At 43.7% G+C, this 17,088-nt stretch overlaps 2 protein-coding genes across 4 annotated transcripts in view; one reads left to right on the top strand and one right to left on the bottom strand.

The window, feature by feature from the left end:
- Positions 1-17,088, bottom strand: part of LOC147339562 (multiple epidermal growth factor-like domains protein 11) — a 255,538-nt gene that overhangs the window by 197,635 nt on the left and 40,815 nt on the right. The gene's annotated exons all lie outside the window — the stretch shown is intronic.
- LOC147339564 (uncharacterized) lies at positions 14,344-16,035 on the top strand. Its single transcript, XM_086296067.1, has 2 exons — positions 14,344-15,819; positions 15,899-16,035. The coding sequence occupies exon 1, from the start codon at positions 14,371-14,373 to the stop codon at positions 15,511-15,513; it is 1,143 nt and encodes a 380-aa protein (XP_086152193.1). The 5' UTR covers positions 14,344-14,370; the 3' UTR covers positions 15,514-15,819; positions 15,899-16,035.

The raw sequence follows: 17,088 nt of genomic DNA, 5'->3' as shown, positions 1-17,088 counted from the left end.
AAGCTTCTGGTTTCTAAATGCATTTTTATGCCTTTCATTCTACACTTTATGGCAGATCACAAACGCATATGCAAAAGTTGCTGCACAATAAAATGCAGTTTTAAAAAACATGCACAAACTTCCTGTTTGCAAACTCCCACTGTTTTACTGTTTTTATTGGTGATGTGTAAAATATAATGTAAAGTCCATATTTAGTCACTGATTATTAGTAACTAGACCAGGGTCTGCAACCTTTTACACCCAAAGAGCCAGTTGGACTCGGTTTCCACGCAAAAGAAAACACTGGGAGCCGCAAATACTTTTTGACATTTAAAATCAAGATAACACTGTATATATTGTTTTTTACCTTTATGCTTTGTGAACAACTAAGGTGTTCTGCTTATGAAATCCTTGAAGTGAGAAAATGACATTTTATTTATGTAATGAACACATTTTGAACTCGAAGAAATATAACAAAAGGAAAGCTGAACTAAAATGATCCGTGTAGCAAACAAAAGCTGTTGTGAGCCGCCACCCTCATATCTCCTCTGGGCTTTTGGAGCCTTGACCTGACTTTTAAAAAATAATTGGAAAAAAAAGCTCTATGCTGCTAAAAGATGAAAAATAGATATTTGCAAAATTCTGCATAAATATGTATTTTACCTGGTTAATGTGTGTTGCGGGGCGTGGTCTGCAGCGCCGCTGCAGGGGAGGCGGACGCACCTGAGCGGGACCCGCAATCACGCCTCGCCGCCTTAACGTCTGTGCTCTCTCTGCTGTTGTTGGTTTGTGTCTGGCTGCTCCTGAACCTCTGCGCACAGCGTCTGCAGGTCGGGGCTGTACGAAGTCACTTTCATCTTTACAGGACTGTAAGCTGTCGTCTGTGAGGCGTGAGCGTGTTTGTCTTTAACATAGTTCACGGTGGAGCTGCTGACATAATGTGGATCCGAAGATCCATAACTGGCCTACCTGGGGTCGAAAGTCTCGATAAATTCACGGCGTTTCATACACCGGCTGTGTGACGCTTATTTTGAGCGATGAAAAAATAATAGAATATAACTTTATTTTTATATTTCAATATCACAATAATCTTCCAGTTTAGAACTACAAGTTAAAAAAGAACTAACATAAATAAAATACACTTCAGCTAAATACTTCTAATTTAATTTCCCAAACCACGCGGAGCCGCACTATAAGCACTAAAGAGCCGCAGGTTGCCGACCCCTGACCTAGATGGATATCTCTATCCATATCACTCATGGGAGGGGTTGCCTCAATACAAATGATGATAAAAAAGTTATTACTATTATTATTATTGCTACTAATTTTATTTTAATGTAGAACATGTGTTAAAATACACAATATTTTATCTACATTTAAAACTAAAATAAATGCACAGAATATTTTTTTTACAGTGTATAGCTACAGTGCAATGTGCGCTGCACTGCACTCACATGGATTCATGTGGATTTTATGAGGCTGCAAGAAAGAAGCAAAAAGCACAAACACAGCTCAAGATTCTCAAACCAGGATCAGGCTACGCTCAGTGTTGAATCTAGGACAGGTCTGTGTGTGTCTCTGACAACTCAAGCGTTCAAAATGTTTTGTGGACTCGTGATGTAAAAGTGGAAAAAGCATACTAACTGATAGAGAGAGACCTTGTAGGGTTTTTTGAAATAGAATTTCTTTGAGCAAATAAAAGTAAAAACATGTGTCACATGCCAACCATTGTATTTGACTTTAAACTGTAAATTTACATTGAATACTTTAAAATTAAAGTTCACATGCCACCAAAAAATTTTGGGATGAAGTTTAATTCTCTCAACACAAAGAGAGTTCGTCCAGAAGCTGTGGTCAAAGCCTGCTCCTAAATAAAGGCTGTTTTTTCAGCTCCAAGTGAGAGTAAAGACAGAGTTGGACCCCTGAGTAGGAGATGAGTTTGTCTCAATGTTTTCTAGGTGTTTCTGTCTTTTCTGAATTTCCCATGATAAACTATTTCTGCCATTGCCTGACTCTATGCTTTGTTTAAATACCCTGTTCTTTTTACGTGTTAATCTTTAAGTAAAGCTCGCTTGTTGTATTTTTCCACACCGCTTACTGTGTCTTCTTCTGGGTCTTCTTCTGTGGACTGCCACAGCTCCCCTGTGATTGAAACTTACAGTTTCCTGACAGTGAAAAAAGACCAGTCAGCAGTCTTCAAGGGCTCTTTGGAGACCACTGGTACTTGGTAATTTAAAGTCAAATGATGGCAGAGCAGCACGCAGTTTACTACTAGAGAAGAGATGCTTTTATGTTGCAACAGCAGCAAGAATTAAAAAGCTAAACTACTGTCAGCTACCTAAATGACACAACCTAACATCCTTGGAGGAGACAAATATTCAAAATCAATACGAGCATGAAACGTATTTCACAACTAGAAACTTCTGTTCAGAAAAGAGATAAGACTTGTTTGTTGATAATAATATTATTAGTTGGGCATTTTTACTAATCAGCACTGTTAGCAGTTTGCTCCAGCTCTGCACGGACTGTCTCACCAAGCTGTAGTTTAAAAAATAATACACAGCTTTTACTATGATGGTGGAGGTGGTGTGTGGTAACTAAAGTGACCTACGCAGCCCGTCCTCTTCCTCTGTCGCTGTGCCTTTAAGTGCTAAATGCTAAACTGGCAATGCATCAATCTGTGAAATCACCCTAATCCACCCAATCACCCTTCATCTCGCCTTGATCAATGGTTACCTATAGACGAAGGGGAGCTAAGGATGGAGGGGGTGGTATTGATGGTGATGGAGCCCGGTCAATAAATTGATCACTTTAAGTCCCTTCTATCTTTAAAAGCCGCTGCTTTTGTTGATTAAGGGGTTCTTGCATTTCACTGCAAATGGATTTCAAATATTAGCTCTTATTAAACTTGCTAAACAGGCTGAACAACAGCACAGAAATCTCTATAGGTCACACAATCAACAACATGAGGAATATATCCATCCCTCTGGTGATCCTCTAATGAGCAAAATTACTTGAGGGGTAGACAAATCCCAGGAACAAAGTTCCAAAGACATCCAGCAAATGACCGCTTCAGCGATATCCTTCTTGACCTCATAAGAACTTCTCAAGATAATATACCAGGCTATTATTTTACATCACTGCATCTTGATGAAGGTTTCATCAATGAAGGAATCAGTGAGTATGTTTAATTATGGCAGCAAGATTTTCAGAAAAAAAATACCCCAAAACGTCTTTTCATAGGCTGAGGTTTTATCCTTTGGCTGAAACAGTTACTGGCTGAAACAGCTGGTAACACTTCCAAAACTGCAGGGCCAAAAGAACGACCCTGGAGTCGAATGTTTCGGGTCACAGACATCACAGGCTGCAGTGAGATTTAAAAACACTTCAGCATAAACTGAGAATTTTAGCTCTGTCAAAGCTTAAACTAGTGAGTAGAGGCTTAAACTAGAGGCTTGTAACAAAGGAAGCCAGTAACCTGTTATTGATCATATCCAAATAGAAAGGAAGCACAACACATTTTCTGCAGTATCAATATTTAAGTATCAGTTGCACTTTTTCGCCCTCTTTCCTTATTGGTAGTAAGCGCCCGCGCGCACGCGCACACACACACACACACACACACACACACACACACACACACACACATCTGTGTGACATTGTCTGAGGTTTTTGATCCAATCAAATCCCTTTTATTGTCACGTCACATTACTGGGACACTGGTTCAGCATGTGAGTGAATTTCTTGTGTGCAAGCTTCACAAGCAACAGACGTGTGCAAAATACAAGAAACATAAGAAACAAAGCAAAATATAAGAATAGGAATATGAGAATTATAAGAATAAATAAATGTACAAATATAAGAATGTATGCACATTACTGAATATGTCAAGTAAACTTCACAACCTCAAGAGCTTGTGAATAATTTATATATTTTTATTATACATCCATGTTTCTGGCTGACCCCTAAAGTGACCAAAGAAAAAGAAGAAAAGAATCACAGCAGAATTTACCGGAGTCATTTATATAATCCTCCCAGTTCATTTGGTCTTTGGGACATTTACTTTAATTTAGTGTATAATAAGTCATAGGAAAGCCATTGTTTGTAGCTCACTTTCAGTATCAAGGACAACGGAGTAATAGCTTCTTAGAAAGAACAGCATGCAGGGCAGAATCAGAACAGTGAGTGAAAAGCCTCTGTCATCTATGTAAAATGCAACACAATAAAACATCACAATGCCCTAAATTGGCACCGTAACACTGAGATAACCTGCTCCATCACATTCGAGAAATTCTGCTAGTGAAGCTGCATAAATACAGCCGGTAAAATGTTCTACACTGACAGCAGCTGACAAGGTTCGGAGACTCTGCCAGTGTCATTTCTCACACTCGTCTTCAAATATAATTCTTGACAGAAAACATAAACACTGTCTCAGGTTTTACGCTGCTCTGCTCTTCTTCACATTCTTAATAAGGCGGCACCGTTTTTAATTATGTTACAAATAAAGCCTGCCCTCGCAACATCATTCACTGTTACTGAAGCACAAGGGTCAGAAAGAAAGAATGAATCAGAAAAATAACAAATAAAATATTAAATAAGAAAAAAGGTGTATAAAGAAGGCAAAATACTATACTATGTATACTGTATATATAAATACAGAGGGTGTGAGTGGGAGAAATAATGCATTCACATGTATGTTTTAGACAGTTTAGCTTGACTAACATCTTCCTCTCATCCACCTCCTCTATGAAGTCAGGCTGACTGGCCAGTAGAGGACTCTTCAGTCTATTAAGCCCTTTCTACTTTTAAGATTGGGCTTAAGGTCTGGACAGGTCACCAGTCTGTCGCAGGGCTAACTCATGGACAACCACACTCACACCTATTTAGTGTTTTCAATTAACCTAACCCCACTAACTGCATGTCTTTGGACTGTGAGAGGAAGCCAGACTACCCGGGGAGAATCCAGGCAAACACAGGGAGAACATGCAGACTCCACACAGAAAGACCCCGGCCTGATGCTGGAATTGAACTCAGTACCTTCTTGCTGTGAGGCAACAATGTGAGCTGTGCTGACAGGATTTAATCACTAGTTATTTATCACTGCTACTCTTCTTCTTCCTCACTCCCGATCACAGCTCTGCTGGATGCTTCTTCCTCTTAAAAAAGGAGTTTTTTTTCCTTCCCACTATGCTTGTTCTTGAGTGTCAATAATAGAATATAGTTGGTTGAGGTGACTGTTATTTGTGATTTGGTGTCATATAAATAAAACTGAATTGAACTGACAGCTTTGAGCTAAATGCACATTGCAACATGCTGGCAATGATCATGTCATCATTACAATGTTTCGCTTAGGGTAAACTGTGCAATTAAGAATGCTTGAATGTAAGATGCTATTTTGACATGTCGCTGCTGCTAGATTGTCCAGACATTGCTTAGTCTGGACTAAAATGAAACAGAATCAACCAGACTGCTCTCAGACACATTTGGCCAAAGATGTAGTCACATACTGATTAGCACACCGGGTAATCTGACAGATTTCAGTAGGCACATGTTAGTGTCTAAACTAGACATTGATATTGATATTGATATACCTTTATTAGTCCCACAAGGGGAAATTTCATAAGGCTGCCGACCTATTGCACGCAGTGGCGGCGCCATCTTACCCTCCGACCATACATACATTACACAAACATCACATGGGGAAGACAGGTCAGAGAGGTATAACAATGGAAAATGCACCACATGAAAGATAAGGAGAAAAAAATAACTCCCCCCAGACTGAGCTCCAGCAGGGAGATCAGTTTGAGAACAGAAAAAAACACCTCAGCACATGAAAAAACTCTTAATACACCAAAGAAACACATGACAAGCAACAGGGGGGGTAAAGGGTGAGAGACAGCCAGTGTAGACAGCACATCCGGGCCTGCGTGCGCTGGTCTCCTTGATCCCCGTCAGCATCGGAAGGGAACAAGCGTCGAAGGCGTTTGGAAAGGGAGGGAGGATGAGTGTGTGCATATCAGTGTATATGTATGTGTGTGCGTGTCCAGAGTTCAGCTGAGACAGTGTCCTTCGCCCTGCCAGGCTAAGTAAACAGTCTTCCAGCCAACCCAGGTGGCCTTGCATGGAATGGGAAGGAACAGACTAAACACAGTCGTTATCAGGGAGTTTTTGTTCGGCTCCAGCCTTGAGACCGCAGCTGGCGCCAAAGGGGTATCCGCATGAAGTGATGGTGCTTTTTACTTTAGTGCGAACAGCTCATATGAATTTCAAAGCAGTTCTACAGTCCAACACTGGTCTCTCAATCTCCCGTTGGAGAGCCGCGAGCTTCGCCATACTTGCGTTCTGTGATGTTGTCATTTCTTGTGCTCAAGGAGCCGATTCTGAGAACTCACGGCAGTGTGCCTCCCCGAGATGTCATCCAATTGGCACCCAGAGATGTTATTCCAAGCGAGCCCTTCCGAGATGTATCCAGTCTGCAGTCAGAGATCTTATTCGAGTATTCACAGCAGCCGTAGCTTCTCCAAGATCTTATCCGGACTGACTCAATGAGCCCATTTTGAGAAACTCACGCCTCTCCCATCGTTCCAATCCCAGCGGGCAGCCTTGTGGGGGTTTGAACAGCTGGTTCCGCTTCCTTAATTCTTCGATAAGTCAGGGCCAAGCCAGCTCCGATCAGCAAGAACCCTGTTACCATGGTTCCAAATGGGTAGATATCTTCAGCACTCAGGCTCACCCGAGCCCAAACTTCTCGATGAGAAAGGGGTGTCAATTGCATTTAGGGACCAGTTGATCAAATCCATAATTCCTCTTTTAGGTTTTAGAGAACAGACTGTGTGAGAGTGTTCCAGGGAAAAGTAATACAAAAAACACGAGACTAGACAAGGACATAAGAGGCTAAGCAGGGAAACTGAGGGAGAGGAGGAGGAGGAGATAAGTGCGACCGCCTTCGTCAAGAGCAAGAGCAGAAAAAACTTGATATTACAGGTAGATTCTAGTATCATCAGTGGTGTAGGACTCATGAAAGGATTTGCCATGTGATTTTAGCTATCCGTTTGAATTTAATCTGATTTGTTTTTCTCCCTAAACCTAAAATTAGTTCAAATGAAACCAGTAAGTGAAAGCAAAACTCAAAAACACAAGATTATACCACAAGTCCCATTTAGCTGCATGTTCATGCAGTGCTTTATTCTATACACAGTTTGCCACATCCAACAATTTAGAACCAGTTAACCTTACATGTATCTTACTGGGTGGAAGCTGCAGTAATTGTGTGTGAGGCAGCGGTGCTGAGAAATGCATCACCGTGCTGCTGGTTCACTGTCCACTGCATTATAAAGTGTGTAAACCTGTTGTCAGAAAAAAAGAGTCTTTGGATATTGAACTATTAACCCTTGTAATGTCCTCCTGATTGCCATACTCCTTTTGTCCTCTGGGGTTAAAAATGACCCCCAGGACAACACGAGGGTTAAATGAGCCAAATAACTTTTTTAATGCTTTGTGAGTTCTTTATATTATAAAATCACAAGTCAAATATCTCACTTGCATTAGTGTTTCAGCTCCTCCTTTACTAAGCAACCGGATTTTCAAAAATAGTCTCTAGCCACTGAACATTTGACGCTTTGGTCAATCTGAAAGATTAGTGTACAATAGCACAGTTACCGTTTCCGTCATGCTTTTGTATGGGGATACAGTTCAACTGAAGTATGTTGTATGTAATGTTAGGTGTGCAGATATATGTGTTAAAATTAAACTGCAGATCACAGGTCACCTACTAACCAGAAGGTAACCAGAAGGTTGGTGGTTCAATCCCAGTTTGCTCCAGTCTGCATGCCAAATATCCTTGGCCAAGATACTAACCCAAAGTTGCTCTCTGATGCATCCATCGGAGTATAAATGTGTGTGAATGTTAGATAGGAAGCACAAAAAATGCTTGTGCAAATTGTTGAATGAACAAGTTGTGTAAAGCGCTTTGATAGAGTAGAAAGCGCTATAAAAGAACCAGTCTATTTAGCAAAATTTCATATATATGTAAATATCTAAAAAATGCATAGAGAAGTCACTGTTTACACCAGCCTTAAGTGGGGTACAGATTTTCTACCATTTGGAAAAAGAGTATCCCCACGAGACAACAGTGCGCTGAGAAGGACAAACAGACCCACATTCTGTAAAACAGCCTGCACAGACAAAGCCTCAATATTTAAATGTACCAAAACACATTAAAGCATTAAAACATTGTCTAGTTTTAACCAAAATACTAAGAGATGTCTAAATGCTTTAGTGTTTTAAAGCAAGTGTAGCTCTGCACGATGAAAGAGGCTCTGACTGAAGGTGGATATTTATAGATGATTTTTGCAGCTTATCTTCTGTTCATATGCTCAATTAAGCCCATTCAACATAACAGTGTTTGTACAACTGATGGCAAGTGCTGTACACCAGTAATGGTTCCTGTGGGAAGCTACAGTATCATCATGACACAGTGCCATCTCCTTCTTCTGCTCCCAGTTTGATGCTTTTTCCGGTGATTTTACCGACACTCAGGTTGGTCACAGTTCTGCATGTCAACACAACGAATTTGGGCCAGTCTTTCAGTTTTTCCATTCAAACGTATTGTTTTGTCTTGAACCAGTCTTAAAGCAATGTTTTCTTCTCATGAATAACTTTTGCATCTAAAGTCAGTTTGTGAGTGTCACACAGGGTGAATTATTACAAATCTGAAGTGCAGCGTGTCCAGCTCTGTCCATTTTGCAGCAAACTTTGTGAACACTTGAAGGTCTTTTAAGTCCTTGAACTTCCAACATTTAATCAGCTGAGCAAATCAGCTTTGCCCATCCTGTACTCACTCAGTGTGATGTGATTACCACCACTGCCTTCACATCATATGTCACAGTTACCTACAATTTAAAATGTTCACACATTTGCATCCTTTGGCCTCGTGTTTTATATCCTGCTTTTACAAATTTGAGGTCTGCAGGTATATTGCAAATAAATCACTCATATAATATGTTTCCAACTGGAGAGGCAGCACAGATCATTTCTATGCTGTTCCAAACAATCTAATTTTTACAGGTTAAAGCAAGAGAAATATAAGAAAACTCAAACTGAAGTGCAAACAGACAGTTTGTACCATCACCCCTACCATCATGACGAGAGAAAAAAATCCCCTCAATAATTGACCTGCTTCTGCAGATGACATATTGAGCATGATCAGTATGATGCATTAATGAAAACATCCAATCTTTCCAAGTATCTCGCAGTGTTAATTTATATACAAACTAGTACACATCTCGCAAATGAAAACAGGATCAATGTACAATACTGTATAATGAGCACAAGCTGTATAATGACTGCTGCTTACTTTTCTTTTGAACGTATGCCTGAATGAGGTTGCGGTCTGCAGATCATAAATAGTTGATGTGGTCTTAGTCTCACACATACACAATAAGGAGTTGCAGAAACACGGGTGCCCCAGTTTCTGCTTTTCTATTATGGAGACTCTCTCTTGACCAAAATTACTGAAGTGGACTGAAAGAGGCGTGGGCAACTTAAATCAGAACGACACATTTGGCAAAGGCTGGCAACAGTGACTGATATCACCTGTGTCTATCGCATATGGCCCAGAACATAAAGTGATAAAATCTCAGAGACCATCAGCGCAAGCGCTCTACACTGCAAGTTCCACCTTCTTTGTTATGCTACTGTATTTAAATCAGAGCACGCATCCCAGACTTAAAAGGTATTTATGTCAAAAGCTATAGAGAAGGAGGTGAAGGCGATGAAGGCTTTCATCAAGGTCTGCAAGTACAAACAACTGATGCAAACACTTGACATCCCAGCAGGAACTTTTCCCACAGGAGTGCTGCAATGCCAGCTGTGTGAATCATGAGTGAAGCCTGTCAGGCAACTGAGCCACTGTGAGGTATTTGTGAAACCCAGAGACCCATAGATCACACAGCTCACTCTCTCTAATCAGTCAGACAGGCTGGTCAGGAAGGAGGTTCTGCAGCATCCGGTCCCGTACCAGCAGACTGAGAGACAGCTTTTTCCACCAGGCCATCAGACTGCTGAACACGTCATAGACACCTCAGCTTCACTACTGGAACTTCAACATTATGCACTCCATACTGTATATAAATGCCACTTGTTTTGCACATATTCAACTCTGTATATTTTATATATTTTATTATTATTATTATTATTATTATTATTTTATTTTATTTTTTTACTATTTAATTTGTAAAAATGTGTATACACACACACACACACACACACACACACACACACACACACACGTAGGAAAATATTTAGTATACACATCCAGAAATGCATACACTATTATATATTGTACATATATTTATTAGTTTCAGGTTGGCCATTCTTGTATTTTGCTCGTTTGTGTTGTTGTGTTTGCACATCTCTGTTGCTTGTGGGGCTCGCACACAAGAATTTCACTCGCATGTGCTGTGCCAGTGTGCCTGCACATGTGATGTGACAATAAAAAGTGATTTGATTTGATTTGGTCCCCACCCTACCAACGTTAACATTGATTAGAAGCATAAGTATGGTGCTGATTAAGCACAAAGCTTTAAAGGTTCAATCAGGAATGTATCTTATCATATAGATTTTATGTAAAGCTGCATAGTATATCGTAAAGCTATTTGACTTTGAGTTCTTGTAGAATACCACTTTGGAACTTCCCCAGCTGATTATAACCTAACATGGCCTAGAGGTCAAATTTAGCACTTTTAGACACAAATCTTGCCCAACAAGTCATCACAAAAGGCACAATCACAATACACTCATTTAGCATTACACCAGTAATCAATTGATGAAATTCATTTTGAGTATTTATTTGGTCTTTTAGACCTGATTCCTACAGATCAGTCGAAGAGCTCCCAACATTAATTAATGCTTCAGTTTTAAATATCGTCAGCGTATCTTTCTTAATATGCTACGGTACCCTAAAGGTATGTGTACATACCTTTAGGGTAGCAGTAATTAAAAAGCCATCACTTCACCCAGCAGTCTTAGCTAATTATAGGCCAATCTCCAACCTTCCTTTCATATCAAACATCCTTGAAAGAGTAGTTGTCAAACAGCTAACAGATCATCTGCAGAGGTTTATTTGAAGAGTTTCAGTCAGGTTTCAGAGCTCATCACAGCACAGAAACAGCTTTAGTGAAGGTTACAAATGATCTTCTTATGGCCTCTGACAGTGGACTCATCTCTGTGCTTGTCCTGCTAGACCTCAGTGCAGCGTTCGATACTGTCGACCATAATATCCTATTAGAGCGATTAGAACATGCTGTAGGTATTACAGGTACTGCACTGCAGTGGTTTGTATCATATCTATCTAATAGACTCCAGTTTGTGCATGTAAATGGAGAGTCCTCTTCACACACTGAGGTTAATTATGGAGTTCCACAAGGTTCAGTGCTAGAACCAATTCTGTTTACATTATACATGCTTCCCTTAGGCAGCATCATTAGAAGACATAGCATACATTTACACTGCTATGCAGATGACACCCAGCTCTATCTGTCCATGAAGCCAGATAACACACACCAATGAGTTAAACTGCAGGAATGTCTTAAAGACATAAAGACCTGGATGGCCGCTAACTTTCTGCTTCTTAATTCAGATCAAACTGAGGTTATTGTACTCGGCCCTGAAAAGCTCAGAAATATGGTATCTAAGCAGATTCTTACCCTGGATGGCATTACCTTGGCCTCCAGTAACACTGTGAGGAACCTTGGAGTCATTTTTGACCAGGACATGTCCTTCAACGCACATATTAAACAAATATGTCAGACTGCTTTCTTGCATTTGCACAAATCTCTAAAATTAGAAATATCCTGTCTGAGAGTGACGCTGAAAAACTAGTTCATGCATTTATTACTTCCAGGCTGGACGACTGTAATTCATTATTATCAGGAAGTCCAAAAAACTCGCTGAAAAGCCTTCAGCTGATCCAAAATGCTGCAGCAAGAGTCCTGACAGGGACTAGAAAGAGAGAGCAGATTTCTCCTGTATTGGCTTCCCTTCATTGGCCAGAATTGAATTCAAAATTCTGCTCCTCACATACAAGGTCTACAAAACAATCAGACGATGTCTTATATTACCGACCTCATAGTACTGTATCAGCCCAATAGAGCAGTTCACTCTTGGACGGTTGGTTTGCTCGTGGTTTCTAGGCTATTTAAAAGTAGAAAGGCCAGCAGAGGCTTTCAGGCAGCTCTTCTATGGAGCCTGCTCCCAGTTTGGATTCAGGAGATAGACACCCCCTCTACATTTAAGATTAGGCTTAAAACTTTCTCTTTTTTGCTAAAGCGTTTAGATCACGTGACCCCAAATCCTCCCTGCTGCTTATGTTGTAGGTTTAGGAATTACCCCTGGCTACTTTTTTCAATAATGCAGTTTTGGTAGAAATTTGAATAAACATTCACTGCAGAGGATGCCATGCATAAAAAGGATATAGAATAAGGAATCATATGTTATGGACCTTTAAACGATTGCAGCTTTATAAAAATAAAACCGTTTCAACATCTGCAGTAAATCTGCATTTTGCAAATAATAATGCACAATTTAGGTGAAGGGTGAAAGAAGTCTAATGCATTCATTCCACTCAACATGCAACATAAAACAGTTATTAAAGCCCAAACAGCATCCTGCTGTTGTTCCAAATGCTTGGTAACACATTTGACCATGAAAATAACAAAGCTTGCTTACTATAGCCCACTTCAATTCTTCTTTACAATGAGGAATAACGAGAGTCTAATCCTCTTTTTTACGTTTCAAAGTGAGGATTTGTAGCTTAAACCCATTCGCTGGAACGTTCAAGACAATTCAGTTACACAGCAAAAAGCATTAAACACCAAGCAGCCAAAGTTCTTAGTGTTACCCATGCATGAGGGAGAGAACCACGACAAGCGCCGCTCCTTCGCTTGACCCCAGTCGCTCTCGTCCGCTCCCCCGTAACACTCCTCTTTATTGAGGTTACATGAATATGCATAGGTGTCACGGACCCGGTTCCGGGGACTCGGGGTTCGTGAACAGTGTGGACCTTTATTGTTATTAGTGTATTGGATGTATGTTTGCTGCACTGTGTTCTTGTGTTCAATGCTGGTGTGTGTATGTGTGTGAGGCTGGAGGATGAAGGACAGCCACCTGCAGGCCTGATGGGTGTGGCCCTGCCAGCTGCTGGTCACGCCTAGCTTACCACACACCTGCTTCTGATCAGGATCGTCGGGGGAGCTACTTAACAGAGCGATGGAGCTTCCTCCGGCGCAGGATCGTTGAGTTAGACTCCATGTCAGTGTTTCTAGTGTTGTTAAAGTGTATGCCTGCCGGAGTTGGTGCCATAACGGCTGTGTCTGTGTTTTTCCCCAGGAGGACAGTGGAACACAGGACTGCAAGACACACGGGGTGTGTGAAGGCACAGGGGCAGAGAGCACGGGATACCAGCACTTGGGAGAAGACACGTCACGGGAGTCGAGGGAGCACTTTTGGAGATTTAATGTGTGGTGTACATTTACCTCACTGTAAATAAACCCACTGTTCATTTCATTAAGTCCAGCGTTTGGGTCCTTTCTCCAACATCCCCCACGGTCTGCCCCCCAGACCGTGACAGAACGATCCTGCCACTATGGACCCAGCGGACTCACCGCGGAAGCGCAGCTCCCGTTTTGACGGGACCCGACTAGTGCTTGGAGGGCCTCCGTGCTGCCGTTCCTCGCTGGCAGCCTACCCGTCGGCCCACTCGTCTGTTTCCTCCCTGCGGACGCCTCGGTCTCGCAGAAAACGCTCCAGCCGGTCCCGGGAGGATTACTACGAGCCTGCCAGCAATCTGCTTACACCTGCACAAGCTTTTTACAAAATGTTAGGAATTATCATCGTGCCACCTGACTCACCCAGCATTTCCACATCACAGCAGGAGCAGCCACTTCAGAATCCGCCCTCGTCACGTTCCGCCAGCGACGCTCCCTCTTCAACAGGGAGGCAGCGAACACGCAGCCAGCACTCACAGCTCCAGCAGGAGCCAGTGATTCGGCTCAAACAACCGCCTAGGGTGAGTGACAGAGTCTCCCTTCATTCACCTTTCGTGCCTAGGGATAAACAGACTGTTTCCCCCAAGGCTGTGAATGCCAGCTCCGTGAACCCTAGAGCTCGTGTTTCTCCTGTTTGGGAGGATGACAATGTTAGTTTTGAGAACGAGTTTTTTCCTCCTGGTTCAAGAGACTGTGCTCCTGATGTTCCTTCGGACCCAGGAGTTAGGACCGTTTCGTCTAGAACTGTTTATTCTGGGGCTATGTTTATACAGCCAGCTGCCCAGCCTGTAGCCGTAGCACGGCCAGCTGCCCAGCCTCTCGTCTTCATCCTCAGTTGGAGGCTGATATGCCTGCTGGAACTACCCTGCCATTATGTCACCCGCCTGTTGTTTCTACATCGCTGTCCAGTCTACCACGAGTAGCTGCCGCACCATTATCACCTCCGCCCTTTGCAGCTACTTCTCCACCAGCGTCCCATCAGACTGCAGCGACCGCAGAACTCTCGACTTCACCATCCACATCACCCGCTCGACCGTCATCTTCGCCACCTGCAGCTTCCGCATCGCCATCTTCACCTCCGGATCAACGACCATCTATACCCGCGTCGCAGCCGGAGGAGCGGCTCAGCGAGCGGGAGGAGCCCGCGTCGCCAGCTGTGGAGCTCAGCGAGCCGGAGGAGCTCAGCGAGCCGGAGGAGCTCAGCATGCCCGAGCAGGAGCTCAGCGAGCGGGAGGAGCCCGCGTCGCCAGCTGTGGAGCTCAGCGAGCCGGAGGAGCTCAGCGAGCCGGAGGAGCACTGTGAGCCGGAGCAGCCCAGCGAGCCACCCACTGAGAAGCCCGCACCGCTGCTGGCGGACCTCAACGAGCCGGAGGGACCGGCGTTGCCAGCAGAGGAGCTCAGCGAGCTTGGTGAGCCCGCGCTGCCACCGGAGGAGCTCGGAGGTCCGGAGGGATCCGCTGAGCCAGAGCTGGAGGTCTGCGTGCCGGAGGGGCCGCCACGTCCTGCAGCCCGGCCGCCACGTCCTGCAGCCCGGCCGCCACGTCGGGAATCGTGGGTGGTGCTGAGGCGGGAGCAGCAACGCCGCCGCCACCGGACCCGTGGCCGCCCGCCGGAGCAGCAACGCCGCCGCCACCGGACCCGTGGCCGCCCGCCGGAGCAGTCACACTGTCGCCACCGGATCCGTGGAAGGCCGCCTGAAGCGTTCTGCTTCCATCACGGGGTTAGAGGTAGGCCACCTGAATTTTTTTGCCGCCACTGCCTAACCCGCAGCGGGTCCCGCTTGTTTTGCCGTCCTGCAGATCGGCCGCCAGAACTGTTTGCTGCCACTGGACCGGGGGATTGGACTGTTGACCTGTGTTTTTCTTTTGTTGCTTTGTGGTGGCTGTTTAGCGGAGTGGTTTTGGGGCCCTCCGTCCTGGACCCCCCGCCACCCGCCCTGGGTTGGTTGTTCTGTGGTTTTGTTTTGGGGTCGTCGGGAGTCGACCCTTAGAGGGGGGTACTGTCACGGACCCGGTTCCGGGGACTCGGGGTTCGTGAACAGTGTGGCCCTTTATTGTTATTAGTGTATTGGATGTATGTTTGCTGCACTGTGTTCTTGTGTTCAATGCTGGTGTGTGTATGTGTGTGAGGCTGGAGGATGAAGGACAGCCACCTGCAGGCCTGATGGGTGTGGCCCTGCCAGCTGCTGGTCACGCCTAGCTTACCACACACCTGCTTCTGATCAGGATCGTCGGGGGAGCTACTTAACAGAGCGATGGAGCTTCCTCCGGCGCAGGATCGTTGAGTTAGACTCCATGTCAGTGTTTCTAGTGTTGTTAAAGTGTATGCCTGCCGGAGTTGGTGCCATAACGGCTGTGTCTGTGTTTTTTCCCCAGGAGGACAGTGGAACACAGGACTGCAAGACACACGGGGTGTGTGAAGGCACAGGGGCAGAGAGCACGGGATACCAGCACTTGGGAGAAGACACGTCACGGGAGTCGAGGGAGCACTTTTGGAGATTTAATGTGTGGTGTACATTTACCTCACTGTAAATAAACCCACTGTTCATTTCATTAAGTCCAGCGTTTGGGTCCTTTCTCCAACATCCCCCACGGTCTGCCCCCCAGACCGTGACAATAGGTTCATTAACATATGACGTCTACATACAAACAAAGAGTACCTTGCTTGTGCGTTGTGTAAGTGTGTGTGTGTGTGGGGGGGGGGGGGGGTGTCAGTGTGTGACCCCATAAACGACTTCCCTGGAAGTCCAGCAGTTCATCTAAACAAAAGGCACTTAGCCTAAAACAGACACAAAGTCTTTGCAGACTATTAAGGATCAAACCTCTACCAACATGACATTGATTATACAACTCTAAGCATATATGAGTAGATATTTCTAAGCATAAATGACAATCAACAATACAAATCTAACACAAAGCACTAAATTGTTTTCAAGCAAACAGCACAGAGGCCTTGGACTGTTGAGTCTAAGTTGGAGTTAAGATAAAAATTACAAGTTCAGTTTTTACATTTAAAAGTGAATGTAAAAACTTAGATTAGAAATATCCTGTCTCAGAGTGACGCTGAAAAACTAGTTCATGCATGTATTACTTCAAGGCTGGACGACTGCAATTCTTTATTATCAGGAAGTCCAAAAAACTCGCTCCTGTTTTGGCTTCCCTTCATTGGCTTCCTGTTAAATCCAGGATTCAAAATCCTGCTCCTCACATACAAGGTCTTAAATAATCAGGCCCCATCTTATCTTAATGACCTTGTAGTACCATATCACCCTATTAGAGCACTTGGCTCTCGCTCTGCAGGCCTACTTGTTGTTCCTAGAGTATTTAAAAGTAGAATGGGAGGCGGAGCCTTCAGTTTTCAGGCCCCTCTTCTGTGGAACCAGCTTCCAGTTTGGATTCGGGAGACAGACACTATCTCTACTTTCAAGATTAGGCTTCAAACTTTCCTTTTTGCTAAAGCATATAGTTAGGGCTGGACCAGGTGACCCTGAATCCTCCCTTAGTTATGCTGCAATAGACGTAGGCTGCCGGGGGATTCCCATGATGCATTGAGTTTTTCCTTTTCT

This window comes from Aulonocara sp. 'chitande type north' Nkhata Bay, linkage group LG1 (genome assembly GCF_057382095.1).
Source record: "Aulonocara sp. 'chitande type north' Nkhata Bay isolate Kocher_YH1m ecotype deep benthic linkage group LG1, A_spYH_male_GT1.1, whole genome shotgun sequence".
Classification (NCBI taxonomy): domain Eukaryota; kingdom Metazoa; phylum Chordata; class Actinopteri; order Cichliformes; family Cichlidae; genus Aulonocara; species Aulonocara sp. 'chitande type north' Nkhata Bay.
Note: the sequence above shows the minus strand (reverse complement) of the source record. Positions and strands in the feature narration are given on the sequence as shown.

Excerpts from the sequence above, each read along its gene's own strand:
- LOC147339564 (XM_086296067.1), top strand. The coding sequence starts at position 14,371 with ATGCCTGCTGGAACTACCCTGCCATTATGTCACCCGCCTGTTGTTTCT.